Below are 14,171 nucleotides of genomic sequence, written 5' to 3' on the forward strand. Positions count from 1 at the left end.
GGGCTCCGGGCCGTGCCAGGCGTCTTGGGGTGTCCCCAAGGATGGAGACTTCTGCAGTTTGCGCCCATCGCCTCTGGTCTGCTCGCTGGGCACCGCTGAGAAGGGCCTGGCTCCGTCTGCACTACACCCCCATCAGGTGTTGGCACACATGCATAAAAGCCACCTCTTGGGTAAGAGTCATCTCTTCTCCAGGCTGAACAGCCCCCGCTCTCTCCCCCCATTTCCTCTGGCAGATGCTCCAAGCCCTTAATCTACCTAGCACCGTGTGCTGTGGCATTTCAAAGTGTTTGGTCGCCACCGCCACATCTCAAGTCACTTTTTGTGGGAGTCAGTGGAGTGCCTTCACCTTTAATAATCCTTAATTTATTTCTGGCCTTACATTTTTCCAGTTGCTTTCTGAACCCCTGTAAGCTCGGAGCATCCTCAGCCCCCTGAGACCAGGTGTTATAGAGGTGGCTGTCCACCCCGTAAAGAGCCACCTCCTGTGCTGCGCTTTGCATGTAGCGCTCCCCTAGCTCATACTGCTTCTGCCAAAAGGGACAAATTGTTCCCTTCTTCGCTCAACTCTCCCTTTATAAAACCACTATCCTATCTGCTTTCAATTGACCTCTCTATTTTTCCAAGCCCCGATCCAGGGAGATCATTCCTCATACAGAAACTGTTCTACAACACTGATTCCCGTTTCCTGTTCTTTCTGTGCTGCTCTTGTGCTGCTGTGTCCTCTCCTGGATGGGGCCGGGGGATGTGACTCATGCTGCGTTCAAGATGCAGGTGCCCCAGACATTCATATAATGGTACTAAGCTGTCTGGTTGCTCTGTTCTTCATTCCTACTGATTCCTAATATTCAGTTGCCTTTCTGCCCACTAAAGAGTACTTGAGCTAACGTTGTCATTAAACTATTACAAATAAGATCCCATTTTTGAGATACTTAGACACTATGATGCACATAGGGTTAGGATTGCTTTTTTCCCACAAGTACTACTGTAAATGTATCACTACTGAATTTTATCTTTTTATCACTCATTTTTCATGCTACACGTACTTATGATTGTCACTTAACTTGGTCACCCTTTTTCATACCACTTATAGAAAATAGCGAAGAGCAAGGGTCCTTGCAGCACCGCATGAATGACTTTCAACATGAAATCTGGCCACTTATTTCTGTCTTTTGACCAGTTGTTTAACCTCCGTGGACCTTTCCTCTCATCCCATGATGATTCCATTTCTTTAAGAAGCTTTAACTAAGGACCTTCTCAAATGTCCTATGGAAATGTAAACAGATTATATTCATCAGGCCTCTTATCTACATGTTGAGTCCTTCAAAAACCTCTCTGAGACACAATTTTCTTTAAGGAAAAAAAAAGCCTCGATTCTTCCATGATCTGTTTTGTTCCTTTGGACACTTTTCTCTTTTTTTTTTTTTAACAGTTTCACCAGCTTGCCTTGTGTGGGTGTCAGAGCTGCTTATTCCTCTGGAAAGTTTGTAAAGATTGATCTTGCATTTGCCACCTTTCGAGCTTTTTGTGCTAGGACAGGTACCAACTGTTACCCAAGTTCATAGTCCAGATTCTTCACCCTCGAGGGCCTGTAGCGCTCTCTGGAGAACACACCTGTCCTGGTGACTTGTTCATTTTCTTCCTTTGTTCATTTTGGTGCTTTGCTCTCTGTTCCCCTGGTCCTTCAGCCCAACACAAATGCTGTCCTTCAACACAGGTGTCGGGGCACGGCTGGCCACGGGGCTGCCTGTGCCAGGCAGGCAATGTTAAATGCAATGCTTTACACTTTCTGTGATGTTTCACGCTCTCTCTGGCGGGCTGTGTCACCTGGGCAAGCAGCGGTGACGTCCTGAGGCCCTGAGGACCTTTGGAGCTTTTGTTCTTGTTTCACAGCCGCCATCCAGCTGAGAAGCGTGTCAGATGAAATGAACTGTGCCAGACGGTTCATACAAATAAACAGATTTTTATTATCATTGTCATCACTTTGGCTGGCTAGTTTCTATGGTCAAAAGATATTTATGATTCTGTTTCTAGAAAGTCAGATGCATTAGCTACTCTAAAAGGAAAGTACTAAATCATTTCCTTTATTAACAGTGTATATTTAGGTGAAAGGCTTTAATTTTGTATGTATAGAGAGAGCAAATGTTCTGCACAGACAGACAGGGGTTTTGCACAGAACAGGAGACCTCAATTTTAATGTTTACAAAACAGAAAGATGAAAGGCTTAGAGCATCTGTTTTTGTCAGCTCAAAGGGAAGATTTAGAGAAGGAGTCTGGAAATACTTATTGCTATAGTGTAACACCTGTTTGGGCTCAGTCCTGCAGTTCTACCTCACGTGTGTGCTCTAAAATGACTGGGGAAAACAAGGAATCAAGAAATAACTGAGAAACATCCAAGAAACTTCAACATATTGGTTAACTGGACATCAATCCAGGACACCATTAACCTACAATAAGAGTGATGGGCAGTAAAGTTCCCTAGATTTGAACATACTTCAAAATACAGAACTGGAAAAAAATAAAATAAAAAAAAAAAACAACCAGCAACTTGAATTTACATTCAAAATCAAATTTGGATAAACAGCTTCACGGGTGTGTTTGTTCTGGCGTTCCTCTGCAAGAGCTGTAGCTGATGTGAGCAGGCAAGAATGAGCACTATCTAATTAAAAATGAGCTATAAACATTCAAGTATCACTAAACATGACCTGATTCTGCCTGTCTTCCTCACAGAGCGCGGGGATCAGCCTCCTGATGGTTTCGTTACAATTAGGGAGTGAGGCGCTAATTGGTGCAAAGAAGAGGTACAGAATCAGGACCACAACGAGCAGCAATTACAAAGTAAACTAACTTTCTCGGAGGTTGCTCAGGGCTAGATTTTTAAAGGGATTAACAAAAACTATTAGAAAGTAACAGCAGGGGCACAGCTGAACTCCATCAGGTGCTAAAATATATTGGTAGGTCCCTAAATGCCTTTAAAAATCTGTCCCCAGTGCACAGTTTCCTCATTTAACAGGGCAAAAAAAGGAGAATCGCTTAAATGTCGGTGAATTCATTGAGCCAGACTTTGGGAAACCACAGCGACTTCCACATTGACACCTGCTCCTTCAGAAGCCAGCACGCTTAAAATAGTCCCTGGCGGTATTTATTCCCTAGCGTGAACCCCATGTTTCTGCACAGAGTGCATGGATGCCATGCTGTCCGCTCCTTACTCCTGTGGATAAATCCTTTGCAGCCGGTGTGGATGCCGAGAGGTGTGCTGCTCTGCTCGTCTGCCAAATTTGATCTTGGGCAAAGTTCAGCTGAACTCCGGAGGAGCGGAAACGGTGACGGGTGGTACGTGGCTCTCGGAGCTGAACCCTACAGCTCATGTTCACTCTTGTGAGCGCTGGCTACGGGATAGGACTCTCAGCATATGTCTTGCTCCAGTTTTATTAGCAGCATGTCATGAAATCCAGTGCAGCTCTGTGAATGATGCTAAAAGTGGGGATTTACAGGGACTCTGTTAGAAGTGCACTTTTGTCATGCAGAGCCATGTAATGGATCCTGCTTCCTTGGCGGGTGACGAGGCAGAAGAAGGTTAATACTGTTGACAGCAGAACAAGTCCAATGAAAAAAAAGGCTGCGAGTATCAGGCTGGCTTCTCCAGGACTCAAAGTTTTGCCAAAAAAATTGCCCCCTTTGCTGTCATAATCTGTTAAAAGAGAAGTAGTTAATGAGAAATCTATGCATTAATCTGAAGAGTTTTAAATGACATTTTAAGAAATCCTTACCCTTTGCAGTGGTCCTATTGTTTGCAGTAGTTGTATCGTATGCTCCAGTTGTGAGTCCTCCTTCTGAAGGAGCTTCCCACTCTGTGAGGAGAGAGAGAAACCATAGTTAAGCTGAAAATACCTTTTTGTCTTCTGGAAAAGTAGCCTTGATTTTATTTAATTCCTTCTACCTTGTTGATCTGAACAGAAATCATGATTAGATCAGCACAGCTATTGCTCTGGGCAGCTCCATGGGCAATGTTCCCCCTTCTCTGTAGGCATCTTTGTTACTTCACTACTTACTGTAGTGATAGGACGAGGGATAACAGTTTTGAACTGAAAAAGGGTAGATTTAGATTGGACATAAGGAAGAAATTTTTTATTATGAGCGTGGTGAGATGCTGACACGGGTTGTCTAGAGCAGTTGTTAATGCCCCACCATTGGAAGTGTTCAAGGCCAGGTTGGACGGGGCTTTGAGCAACTTGATCTAGTGGAAGGTGTCCCTGCTCACGGCAGGGGGGTTGGACTAAATGATCTTTAAAGGTCCCTTCCAACTCAAACCATTCTATGATTCTATGATTCAGCTCTGTATTTGCTTGTTCATTGAAGTTTCACAGCCCGAGCAAATATGTAGTATAAAATAAATTCACCTTGTCCAAGGACGAGTATTTTGGCTATGTTTGGCATTACATTTGTCATCCTGCTGTTACAGGGTTACAGGTACAAGGTGTGCCTGCTGGTGCTGTTGCAGTCCCTGCAGAGTGTAGCAAGCACAGCGGGGACTCAGGCAGGAGAAGCTGGGTCCAGATGTTTAGTGAAATTATGTGATGTGGAGACATTAACGCTGACATTACCTCTCTTCTTTTCCTCCCTGCCTTCCACCCGATCTGCTGCAATACCACCTCCAAGTCCTAGGACATGTTTCTGATACTGCACCTGATTTATTGATGGTGTAGGTCGTCTCCATGCCAGCGTGGATGTGATCGGCTACGTGGCAGTGCAGAAGCCACGTTCCAGGGTTTTCTGCTACGAGTTCAACTGTCTGGAAAGTCCCAGGAAAAAGGTCATATACGTCTCCTCTGTGGTCCTTATCTGTCTGTGGCAAGACAAAACCAGCATCGTAAGAGTCTTTCCTCAATATTCCATTTAGACTTTCAGCTCCTCAAGGCAGATCAAATGCTTCTTGTTATGTTTCTAGTATGCCTCATCCAGGGAAACTGAGGTCTGTGGACACCCCTCATTTAATCAATTAATTAATTAACAACAGGACACCCCTCCTGAGGACTTCAAGTGCTGATTGAGCATGGGCGTTTCTTTGAAAGACAGATTTTTGAGATAGTCCTGCCAGTGTCAAGCTATCACAACGTAAAACCATAGTGTAAGCAAGCATAACTCTGATTTCCTCCCTGTATATTCCCTTATACCTATGTGTAAGTATAGATTTTTACCCACCTAATCATTTCCTCTAATAGCGACATTTATTCATGTTTCATAACAGGTTCAGAGTGGTAGAAGCTTTGCAAGGATCTCATTCATTCTGTATTTCCTTCACATGCAAAACTCCCACTGACCGCAGCATCAGCCCAGGGCTCCGTGCCCAAGCTGCAAAACCAGGCTAGAACCTGGACTTTTTTGAAGAAATTTCCCATCACAGTATAAAGGTTTTCCTTTGATTAATTTTACCAACCTTAAAGATGAAGGTCTGTGCATGGAAGTGAACTGTATGTATATCCACTTCATTGCCCATTCCTATCAAATACCAGTTTGTCCTATCACCTTCATTCATCGTTAGACCCAGAAGACTGTTATAAATCTTCCCATTGATTGCTGGAAGAATGACAAAATAGGACTGATTAATAACTGGCCACGATATGGGTGTTGATAACCTCCACTTTAGGCACCTTTTGCACTTTCTCTCCAGAGAGACCAGGTGCCCGGCAGAGAGGGGACAGGCACGTGTGGCTTGGGCAAGGGCCCTCCATAATGACCTCTGCCATTGCAGGGAGACAGTCACATTTTTGTTTCAGTTTCCAAATCATCTAACTGCACAGCAGCAACCATTTTCCTGTCTTGAAAAGCATCAGGTATGTTTTTTACTGGTTGAAAACCTGAACAAACAGGATTTATGCTGAGAAGCTACATGGAAAAAGAGGGAATAAAGTTGTTGCCTAAAATAGGTATCATCTATAGAAAGAGAAGTTTGTTTTGTCAGGGCTGTTCCTGCCCCCGTCCACTCTGTTCTGCCTGGCTCCTGGGCTGGCTGCTACTACAGCCATGATTTTAAAATGTCATCCTTACACTCCTACCAAACAAGCCCGCAAGGAACGCAGCTCCCAAATGACAAGGGAAGTCTGGCAGGGCAGCCTCTTCCCATGAGTATAAGGTTAAACTATCTTGTTAGAAAAATATGTTGACTGGGCCTCATGAAATCTTTTTGTTTCCAGAGTTGCAGCTTATGAAGTTGTCACATGGTTGGGTAATTGCAGGCCAAGTCCAATGTCTTCCTAAAAGGGCTGTGAAAAATAAACCTCTGTCCTCTTGGCTGCTCCCACCGAGTCCTACATACCATGCATGCTGTTGCCTTCTACAAAGTTCTCAGTGGAATTAAAATCATCAGGATTCTTATGAAGGTATGTTTCAATATTTTCTTTCAAATACCAGGATTCATTTTCATCGAACACCATAAACAGAAGGGTAAATTCACGATCAATGTCTTTCCTTAGACCTCTTTCATCTAGAATTCCTTTTCTGCAAACTACAAGAGGCCCAATCAGACCGCTGTATGTGTCCTGAAATAAAATAAATACATGCATTACAAATTTTCTAGTTTAGTCAGTTATGAAATAGATACAGATTAACTACAGATTAAATAAAGATGAAATTCCATTTTCCTATCAGATGAGAACAAATCATGACTCTGATTAGAGATATCTTTCTCTGCATGTCCCTATGTTAATGTACCAAAGCAATGTTTTGCCTTCACCCAAAATCCCTTCAACTCTTCTTTAAGGAGGGAATCACATTACCATGGTGTGTCCCTGGGGATTTCAGTAGATTAAATTACCCAGGCATGTGCAACTGTTATCAAAGACGACAAAGCATCTAGCTCTGTAAGTCGTTCCTCTAGCCTGTGGTCCTTGCATAAATGAGAAGCAGGATCCTTTCAGAAACATTACGCAAGGCAGGATGCTTTATCCAGAGCAATGGAATATTTAATGACCATTTCTTGGTTACCTTTACAAAATTCACTGTTGAATAATAAACCCAAGTGATACAGTTTGGATCTGTTTTACCAGGGCCAGATCGTTCTGGGACGTTCCACCTGTAGGTGTTTATTTCCCCTGAAACAGAGAGAACAATTTTACCAAGAGCAGCTGGGTATTAGAGGCTTTGAATAGTATGTAACTGAGATCTGCTACCCTCCTCATCAAAAAATGATCTGTATCAAAACTATCTGTGAAAGCATGCAGCAATGGGATGTGGCCATGCTTCTGCCTTGCAGGAGGTCAGTGAGGTTCCAGTGGTGTAAATGAAGGCAGATAGCCCCCAGAAAAGGAGGTCTGCAAATGATGCTGGCAACAGTGGCATCCCCCAGAGGGAAGTTTGGAGACAGGACTTTTCATCTTTCTCTGTGGGCAAAACTTGTAGCAGATCAATGATCTTGGATGACAATGCTTAAGGTCAGCTGAAGGTGTCAGGAGCCAAGCTCCAGAAAATATCTGCTGGAGTTTCTCAGTTGAAAAGGGCACAGAGATGTGGCAGTTGCCCCTGGGATTTTGCAGACGGTGCTGCAGCCATGTATCAGCTCTGGGCCAAAAGTCTTCCAGGGTGACAAAAGCCAAGAACAGCTTGGGGACACGCTACAAGTCAGGGGAAAACAAAGAAATCACAAAACTCTTGGCCATGGTCTTAGTACAGCCACAACCCAACAGCTGGGTTTTATTGTACGGCAATAACTACAAAAAAAGAAATTGTGACTCTCCAATATCATGAGATGAGTCTCACGTAAATGCTGCAATATCATTTAATCTTACAGGACAAGCACCTTCTGTTCATTACAGTGTGGGTTTACGCACTTCAGCAGAGATCAGAAAGGCTTTCAAGACACAACACTACACTAATAGGACAGAAAACATGAACAAGAAACCCCTTAGCCTCAGAGGTATTCATGCCATGAAGACATACACCAGGGAAGAGTTTGGCATCCACCTGTATCTAACCTACATATCATCACCCCTTTTTAGAGGGCGTAATGTGAGAACAGAGCCTGGCCATGGTCCTTCACCACTTCCTTGCTTTTTACTCCTCACTTCAGGACATTTGAAGGCTGTAGATGGAAAAAATCTCCACTCTGCTTAAAACCTGAGACACTTCAGATGACATCCAAGACCTATCTTCGAAGTGCAAATGAAGCATAACCCCTGAGAAGACTATAAACAAGAGGAAAATGGATGTTTTCTCCCTTTTTCCTGCTGGGTAAATGGAGGAATGGACAGGGAGAGGACAAAGCTGTGGCAGCTGAAAGCTGTTTTGGCTTAGGCCGCTATGGATCTGCTCTCTGCATCTCTTTACCATGCCACCCACAGTCTCTTTAGGAGCTGGCAGTGCTCTGGGGAGTACAATTTAGCAGGACATAAATCTGGTTTATGATTGATGACTGGTTCAGGATTTAGTAGAACTAGATGGGCTCTGGGGAGCTTGGGGTGAGCAGTCCAGCCTGGCCTGGGAAGACAGACAACAAGGATTTCAAGATGATGGTGGGGACTGAAGTACCCAGGAATTATTCTTGGTTTGAGGGACTTGTTTTCCATACTGCTTCCAAACTCCTAAGGAAAAGTGTGGCCTTAGATCTTGCTGAAGAGTCCTTTCCTTTGGCTTACTGTCAAACGCAGACACCTTCCCTCATCTAACTCATCCCAAGCCTGCTCCCATGTGGGCACAGGAGACATGACAGTAGTGTTCCCAGTGTTACACCTCGACGGTCAACAAAACAGCATCGACAACATCATGGTGCAAATAACAAAACAAGGGAATCATATAAATCAGCTCCTTTTTTTTTTTTTCTCATATATTAACCGCAGGTATTCATTCATCAAACTCCAGCAAGGCAGATGCTGGCTCACATTTGGCCACATGAATTTATGTGTGATTGTACTGTATCGATGCAGCTACCTACAGGAAAGAGATTTCAGCTTCCAGAGAGGTTTAGTACATCAAAATTTCTTTTCATTTAGTTTCATGCTGAAGCTCACAAATACCGTGAAAAAAATTGCATGGGTGATGAACATAAAAGGTAAGTACATTTTGGATTGACCATAATGCCTACATTTGAGTTTGGCTTCCTACTAAAATATAAACCCAAGATAAAAATTGAAGTACAAAAATTTTAACAGGTGTTTTTCTACATGAAAAATCTCAGTGCTGTGAGAACTATTTTCCACTATTATCCTCACTAGAAACTGAGGCATATTTAGTACACTTCTTCAAAGACTTTTAAATCATGTGACAGTGACATTTTGCATGTTACGCATCAGCTCTGAATGCAAATGCCAATTCTGTGTAGATTAAGAGAGAGGCAGAGTTAACATGCCAACTCTACCAATGATTTTCTCAGTTTTTAAAATGTTGTAAGAGGGTCAGTCTGGAGCAAATGCAGTGCTGGCTTACACTTCTCTTTCCATAATTATGGGCCTGCTTCTGCTTTTTTTGGAGGTTGTCCAGTGATATTACATTCCTCTTTCTACCCCTGATAGGAACAAAGGTTCATTCCCTGCCCGAACATGCTCACTTGATCAAGAACCTACATGTATAACAACACAGAATCATATCTGAATAAACATTGAGCATATTATGCCTGGAAGAACATACAAGTATGCGTAAGCTTGAAAGAGGGATTAGCATTTAAATGCTTTTATATAGAGACTTTGTAGCTCAAAAAAAAAAAAAAAAGAGCGAGCCTTACCGGGGAGGGTAATTGGTGTCTCGGGTTGTTCTTCACAACCCACTTCTTCTATACCATGTGCGCTTATCGAATAAGGCCTGTTGGCTTTGTTCTTAAATACGATCAGTACAGAGTCACCAATCTCGGCATGGAGTAATGGCCCTAAATGAAAACAGAAGACGCCGGTGATTAATGCTGCTTTTCTGAATTTAACAAACTTCCAATAGGTGGCCTACGAGAGGAGCCAAGGTCTTTCTCAAAACCCTCGGCCTTTTCTATTTGTTCAGCAAACCCATCAAATTCGGTTTGTTATGTCAGCTGATTAAAAGCTCCATATATCTAAATAATCTTTTTTCTTTTCAGTCAATTAGAAGAATTGTTCACTCTGGAGACAGGTCTTTGGACAGCTTGTTTTTAAGGAAAACTCTTGTGGATGGTTTTATATCTTTCAAAATTTTATTTCTTAAGCTGGTAACAGCTTTTTTTTTTAACTATTTTTTTACTTTTGTACTGCAAAAAAGGAAAATATTCCTAAAATGTGTTGACTACTTCATGACCAGTTGTTGCCCACTTCTCACCCCATAAAAAACATGAGCTGATCGTTATTTTATGACATGCGTAAAATTTTGTCTTGCCCAATTTCAGATACAAATCCAGCCCCTTAATATTGCCTACAAGAGTCTCCCCCACATTACATACTCTGATGTTAAGGTAAATTCTGGAGTTGCCATTTTGGTATCCTCCCTGTTAGTACTCCTTAGGAAACTCCTTATTCATGTTTGAGAATGAATTCTCTAATTTGGAAAGCATCTTTACACTCAGCAATTGTACAAATTGGGTGTAAAATCACTGGTAACCTGGAATAGGCATCAGTGTTCTTTGTTTTTCATGTTAACAAAGCTGGAAAAACTCTTTGTTTTTGGAAAGCAATCCTCTCACTTATCAGGCTCAGTCTGTGAGCCATGAGAGCTACTTGCCCAGGATTTCTAAATGTTCCTCCTCCTCTGTCCTCACTTTGCGCTGCGTGAAGTTGCCGTTTGTGTACTCCCTGTAAACCACCTTCTTGTATTTTGAACCAATCAGATCTTCCGCTTGGCTCAGGAAAACATGCCCATAGCTGCAAAATAAAAAGGCAAAAATTAAAAGCACTAAACCTTACATATCTAAAGGCTAGTAACTGTTGTGTTATTCACATAGATGTGATAAGAATGCACAGCTTGGTCCAATGTGCTGATTGATGTGAAGCCCTGCATGCTGCAAGAGATTTTAAATAGCAAATAACAGCAGTGATAATCCTGACTAAATGTACATCCTCTTCAAACAGGTAAAGCTGAGGATGTGTTGCACTCACCACAAACTTTTGGGAACACAAATCCTTCACCAGAGCTGTCAGAGCAGAGATGAAGTTCAAGCTAAGAGTGGGTTTGGCCACTCTCTCCCGCTGCATCCTCCGCTCCCATAAAAGATACTGCCTGTCCCCGCAAACCTGAATCCTCTTATCACAATGGCTGCTTTCACTATCCTGGCTATTAGTCAGCCACAGGAAGATGATAACTGAAGCCTAACCCTGCAAAAGCAAATGCCATCATATGAGATAAGAGGGGCTGCTTTACCCTGCCCTCCTGCTGCTGTATACTGCGCAGGGCTGGATGCTTTCCCAATATGAAGGTAAAGTGAGAAATATATTTTCCCTTCCGCACCTGGCAGAGGATGCTTTTTGGTAACCTCCAGGTTTGTGCAGTCACCCACAGCTTGTTGTTGCTGCTCTTGTGGGCTGACTCGCCAGCAGAGGACACCCGCCACCAGCTGCGGAGGAGAGCGTTCACCCTCTTCTGAGAGCAGCTCTGTCTCCTGGCAGCTCATCTCCAAGGTGCCCCTGGCAGGGGAGTTGCGAGGTTGGCTCACAAGGTACTAAATAAAAATAAAAAATGCCCCAGGAATACTGCTTACTGTAGTAATATACTGCGTGTGCAACAGCAGTCTTTGACAATACTGGAGTTAATATTTTCTTTAAACACGTTTCATTCCCTGTGACTCTTCAGGTATATTTTCTACCGACTCCACTGTACTCTTTGTCTTTACAAGGTGCAGTTTCCCAGCCACTTTTCTAAGTTTTGTTTTTGAAGTATGTTCCTTGTTCCTTTTTGTTTTCACCAAAGTGGTCTTGGAGACCTCCCTCTGCAATGTGATCTGGAACATGTATCTTCTGCACACACTTTTTATTCCTTAGCACATGTAGACGTGATTTACTTGCAGTGGTTACTGCGTTCTGACTTTTCCAAGGGAGCCAGGAGCTCCCGCACTGCAGTGAAGCAGGCTCAGCACCTCCCTAATGCATCTGCACTGCCTGCAGGGGCTCACGTCTGGGACAGGTACCTGGGTTTCTTCTGTATGAAAACCAGAGCACTGGGATGGGGAGACTGGGGAGAGTGAGGAAAGGAGAGGAGGGGGCTGGGGGGCATCACTGTAGGGTCGAGCCAGGGCTGGAACACACACATGGATTTAGGGACTTGGAGGCCTTCTTGGGTTCAACAGCATTACAAGACGCTCTGAGAGAAAAACATTTGAAAATGCTTCCTATGAACTAGTCTAGTCTGAGAGGTTGTCACTTTATAAATATGTTTTCTCTTATTTTGTTCAGCAAAGAGTGCCTCCTAAAAAGTACAAGGCTGGCTTCATGAAAGGATGCTTCAAAGTTTCCCCTCCACTATGAGTGTGCCCCATGCCCACAAGCGTATTTTGCTTTGGGTACCTTTCCTCATTGCTGCTGACATTGTAAATCTTCGGTGCCGAGCTCTTATTTGAGGCATAGTCCCACTCCACCTCCTCCGCAGCGATGTAGTAGAGCCTCATGACTCCGTGCTGCTGCTGGGCTCGGGTGGTATTACGGCAGCTGCTGACCTCGTAGAGATGTTTCATCCCACCAACAAAGTGATCAAAAGTCCTGCAAACCACTTTGAATGTGCCTGGAAACAAAAGCACATGAGATCTAGGCAATTTTAAAAAGTTTAAAAAGCAGCTTAGCAAATTAGGTCCTATGCCTTGTACATCTCTGATCTGTCCTCAGACAAACCTAATCTCTGATGCTGCATGGAAAGTCAAGTGAAGGGATGCTTATATAGAATCATAGAATCATTTACGCTGGAAAAGAACTTTAGGATCAAGTCCAACCGTTAACCTAGCACTGCCAAGTCCACCACTAAACCATGTCCCTAAGCACCACATCTACACATCTTTTAAATACTTCCAGGGATGGTGACTCAACCACTTCCCTGGGCAGCCTGTTCCAATGCTTGACAACCCTTTTGGGGAAGAAATTTTTCCTAATATCCAATCTAAACCTCCCCTGGCACAAATTGAGGCTGTTTCCTCTTGGCCTATAACTTGTTACTTAGGAGAAGAGACCAACACCCACCTCACTACAACCTCCTTTCAGGTAGTTGTAGAGCACGATGAGGTCTCCCCTCAGCCTCCTCTTCTCCAGACTAAACAACCCCAGTTCCCTCAGCCGCTCCTCATCAGACTTGTGCTCCAGGCCCTTCACCAGCTTCGTTGCCCTCCTCTGGACACGCTCCAGCACCTCCATGTCCTTCTTGTAATGAGGGGTCCAAAACTGAACACAGTATTCGAGGTGCGGCCTCACCAGTGCCGAGTACAGGGGCACGATCACCTCCCTGCTCCTGCTGGCCACACTATTTCTGATACAGGCCAGGATGCCATTGGCCTTCTTGGCCACCTGAGCACACTGCCAGCTCATGTTCAGCCGGCTGTCAATCAGCACCCCCAGGTCCTTTTCCTCCAGGCAGCTTTCCAGCCACTCTTCCCCAAGCCTGTAGCGTTCCATGGGGTTGCAGGGACCCAAGCGCAGGACCCGGCACTTGGCCTTGTTGAAGCTCATACAGTTGGCCTTGGCCCATCAATCCAGCCTGTCCAGATCCCTCTGCAGAGCCTTCCTACCCTCCAGCAGATCAACACTCCCACCCAACTTGGTGTCATCTGCAAACTCACTAAGGGAGCACTCGATCCCCTCCTCCAGATCGTTGATAAAGACACTAAGCACAACTGGCCTCAATACTGAGCCCTGGGGAACACCACTTGTGACCGGCCGCCAACTGGATTTAACTCCATTCACCACAACTCTTTGGGCCTGGCCGTCCAGCCAGTGTTTTACCCAGCAAAGAGTGCGCCCGTCCAAGCCATGAGCAGCCAGTTTCTCCAGGACAATGCTGTGGGAAACAGTGTCAAAGGCTTTACTAAAGTCTAGGTAGACCACATCCACAGCCTTTCTCTCATCCACTAAGCGGGTCACCTTGTCATAGAAGGAGATGAGGTTAGTCAAGCAGGACCTGCCTTTCATAAACCCATGCTGACTGGGCCTGATCACCTGGTTGTCCTGTACGTGGCACTTGATGGCGTTCAAGATGATCTGCTCCATAACCTTCCCCGGCACCAAGGTCAGACCGACAGGCCTGTAGTTCCCCAG

The 14,171-nt window shown here is 44.3% G+C and overlaps 1 protein-coding gene across 1 annotated transcript in view; it reads right to left on the reverse strand.

Annotated features, from left to right (window-relative positions):
* Positions 1-3,485: 3,485 nt before the first annotated feature.
* HEPHL1 (hephaestin like 1) overlaps positions 3,486-14,171 on the reverse strand; it is a 36,566-nt gene continuing 25,880 nt past the window's right edge. The window contains exons 12-20 of the mRNA XM_075140400.1: positions 12,441-12,654; positions 10,666-10,805; positions 9,710-9,850; positions 6,982-7,088; positions 6,314-6,536; positions 5,435-5,574; positions 4,684-4,843; positions 3,768-3,848; positions 3,486-3,688 (exon numbers count right to left, since the gene is read on the reverse strand). Of these exons, the coding sequence (XP_074996501.1) occupies positions 3,486-3,688; positions 3,768-3,848; positions 4,684-4,843; positions 5,435-5,574; positions 6,314-6,536; positions 6,982-7,088; positions 9,710-9,850; positions 10,666-10,805; positions 12,441-12,654 (1,409 nt within the window). The remainder of the gene's footprint in view (positions 3,689-3,767; positions 3,849-4,683; positions 4,844-5,434; positions 5,575-6,313; positions 6,537-6,981; positions 7,089-9,709; positions 9,851-10,665; positions 10,806-12,440; positions 12,655-14,171) is intronic.

Source organism: Calonectris borealis, chromosome 1, assembly GCF_964195595.1.
Source record: "Calonectris borealis chromosome 1, bCalBor7.hap1.2, whole genome shotgun sequence".
Taxonomy (NCBI): Eukaryota; Metazoa; Chordata; class Aves; order Procellariiformes; family Procellariidae; genus Calonectris; species Calonectris borealis.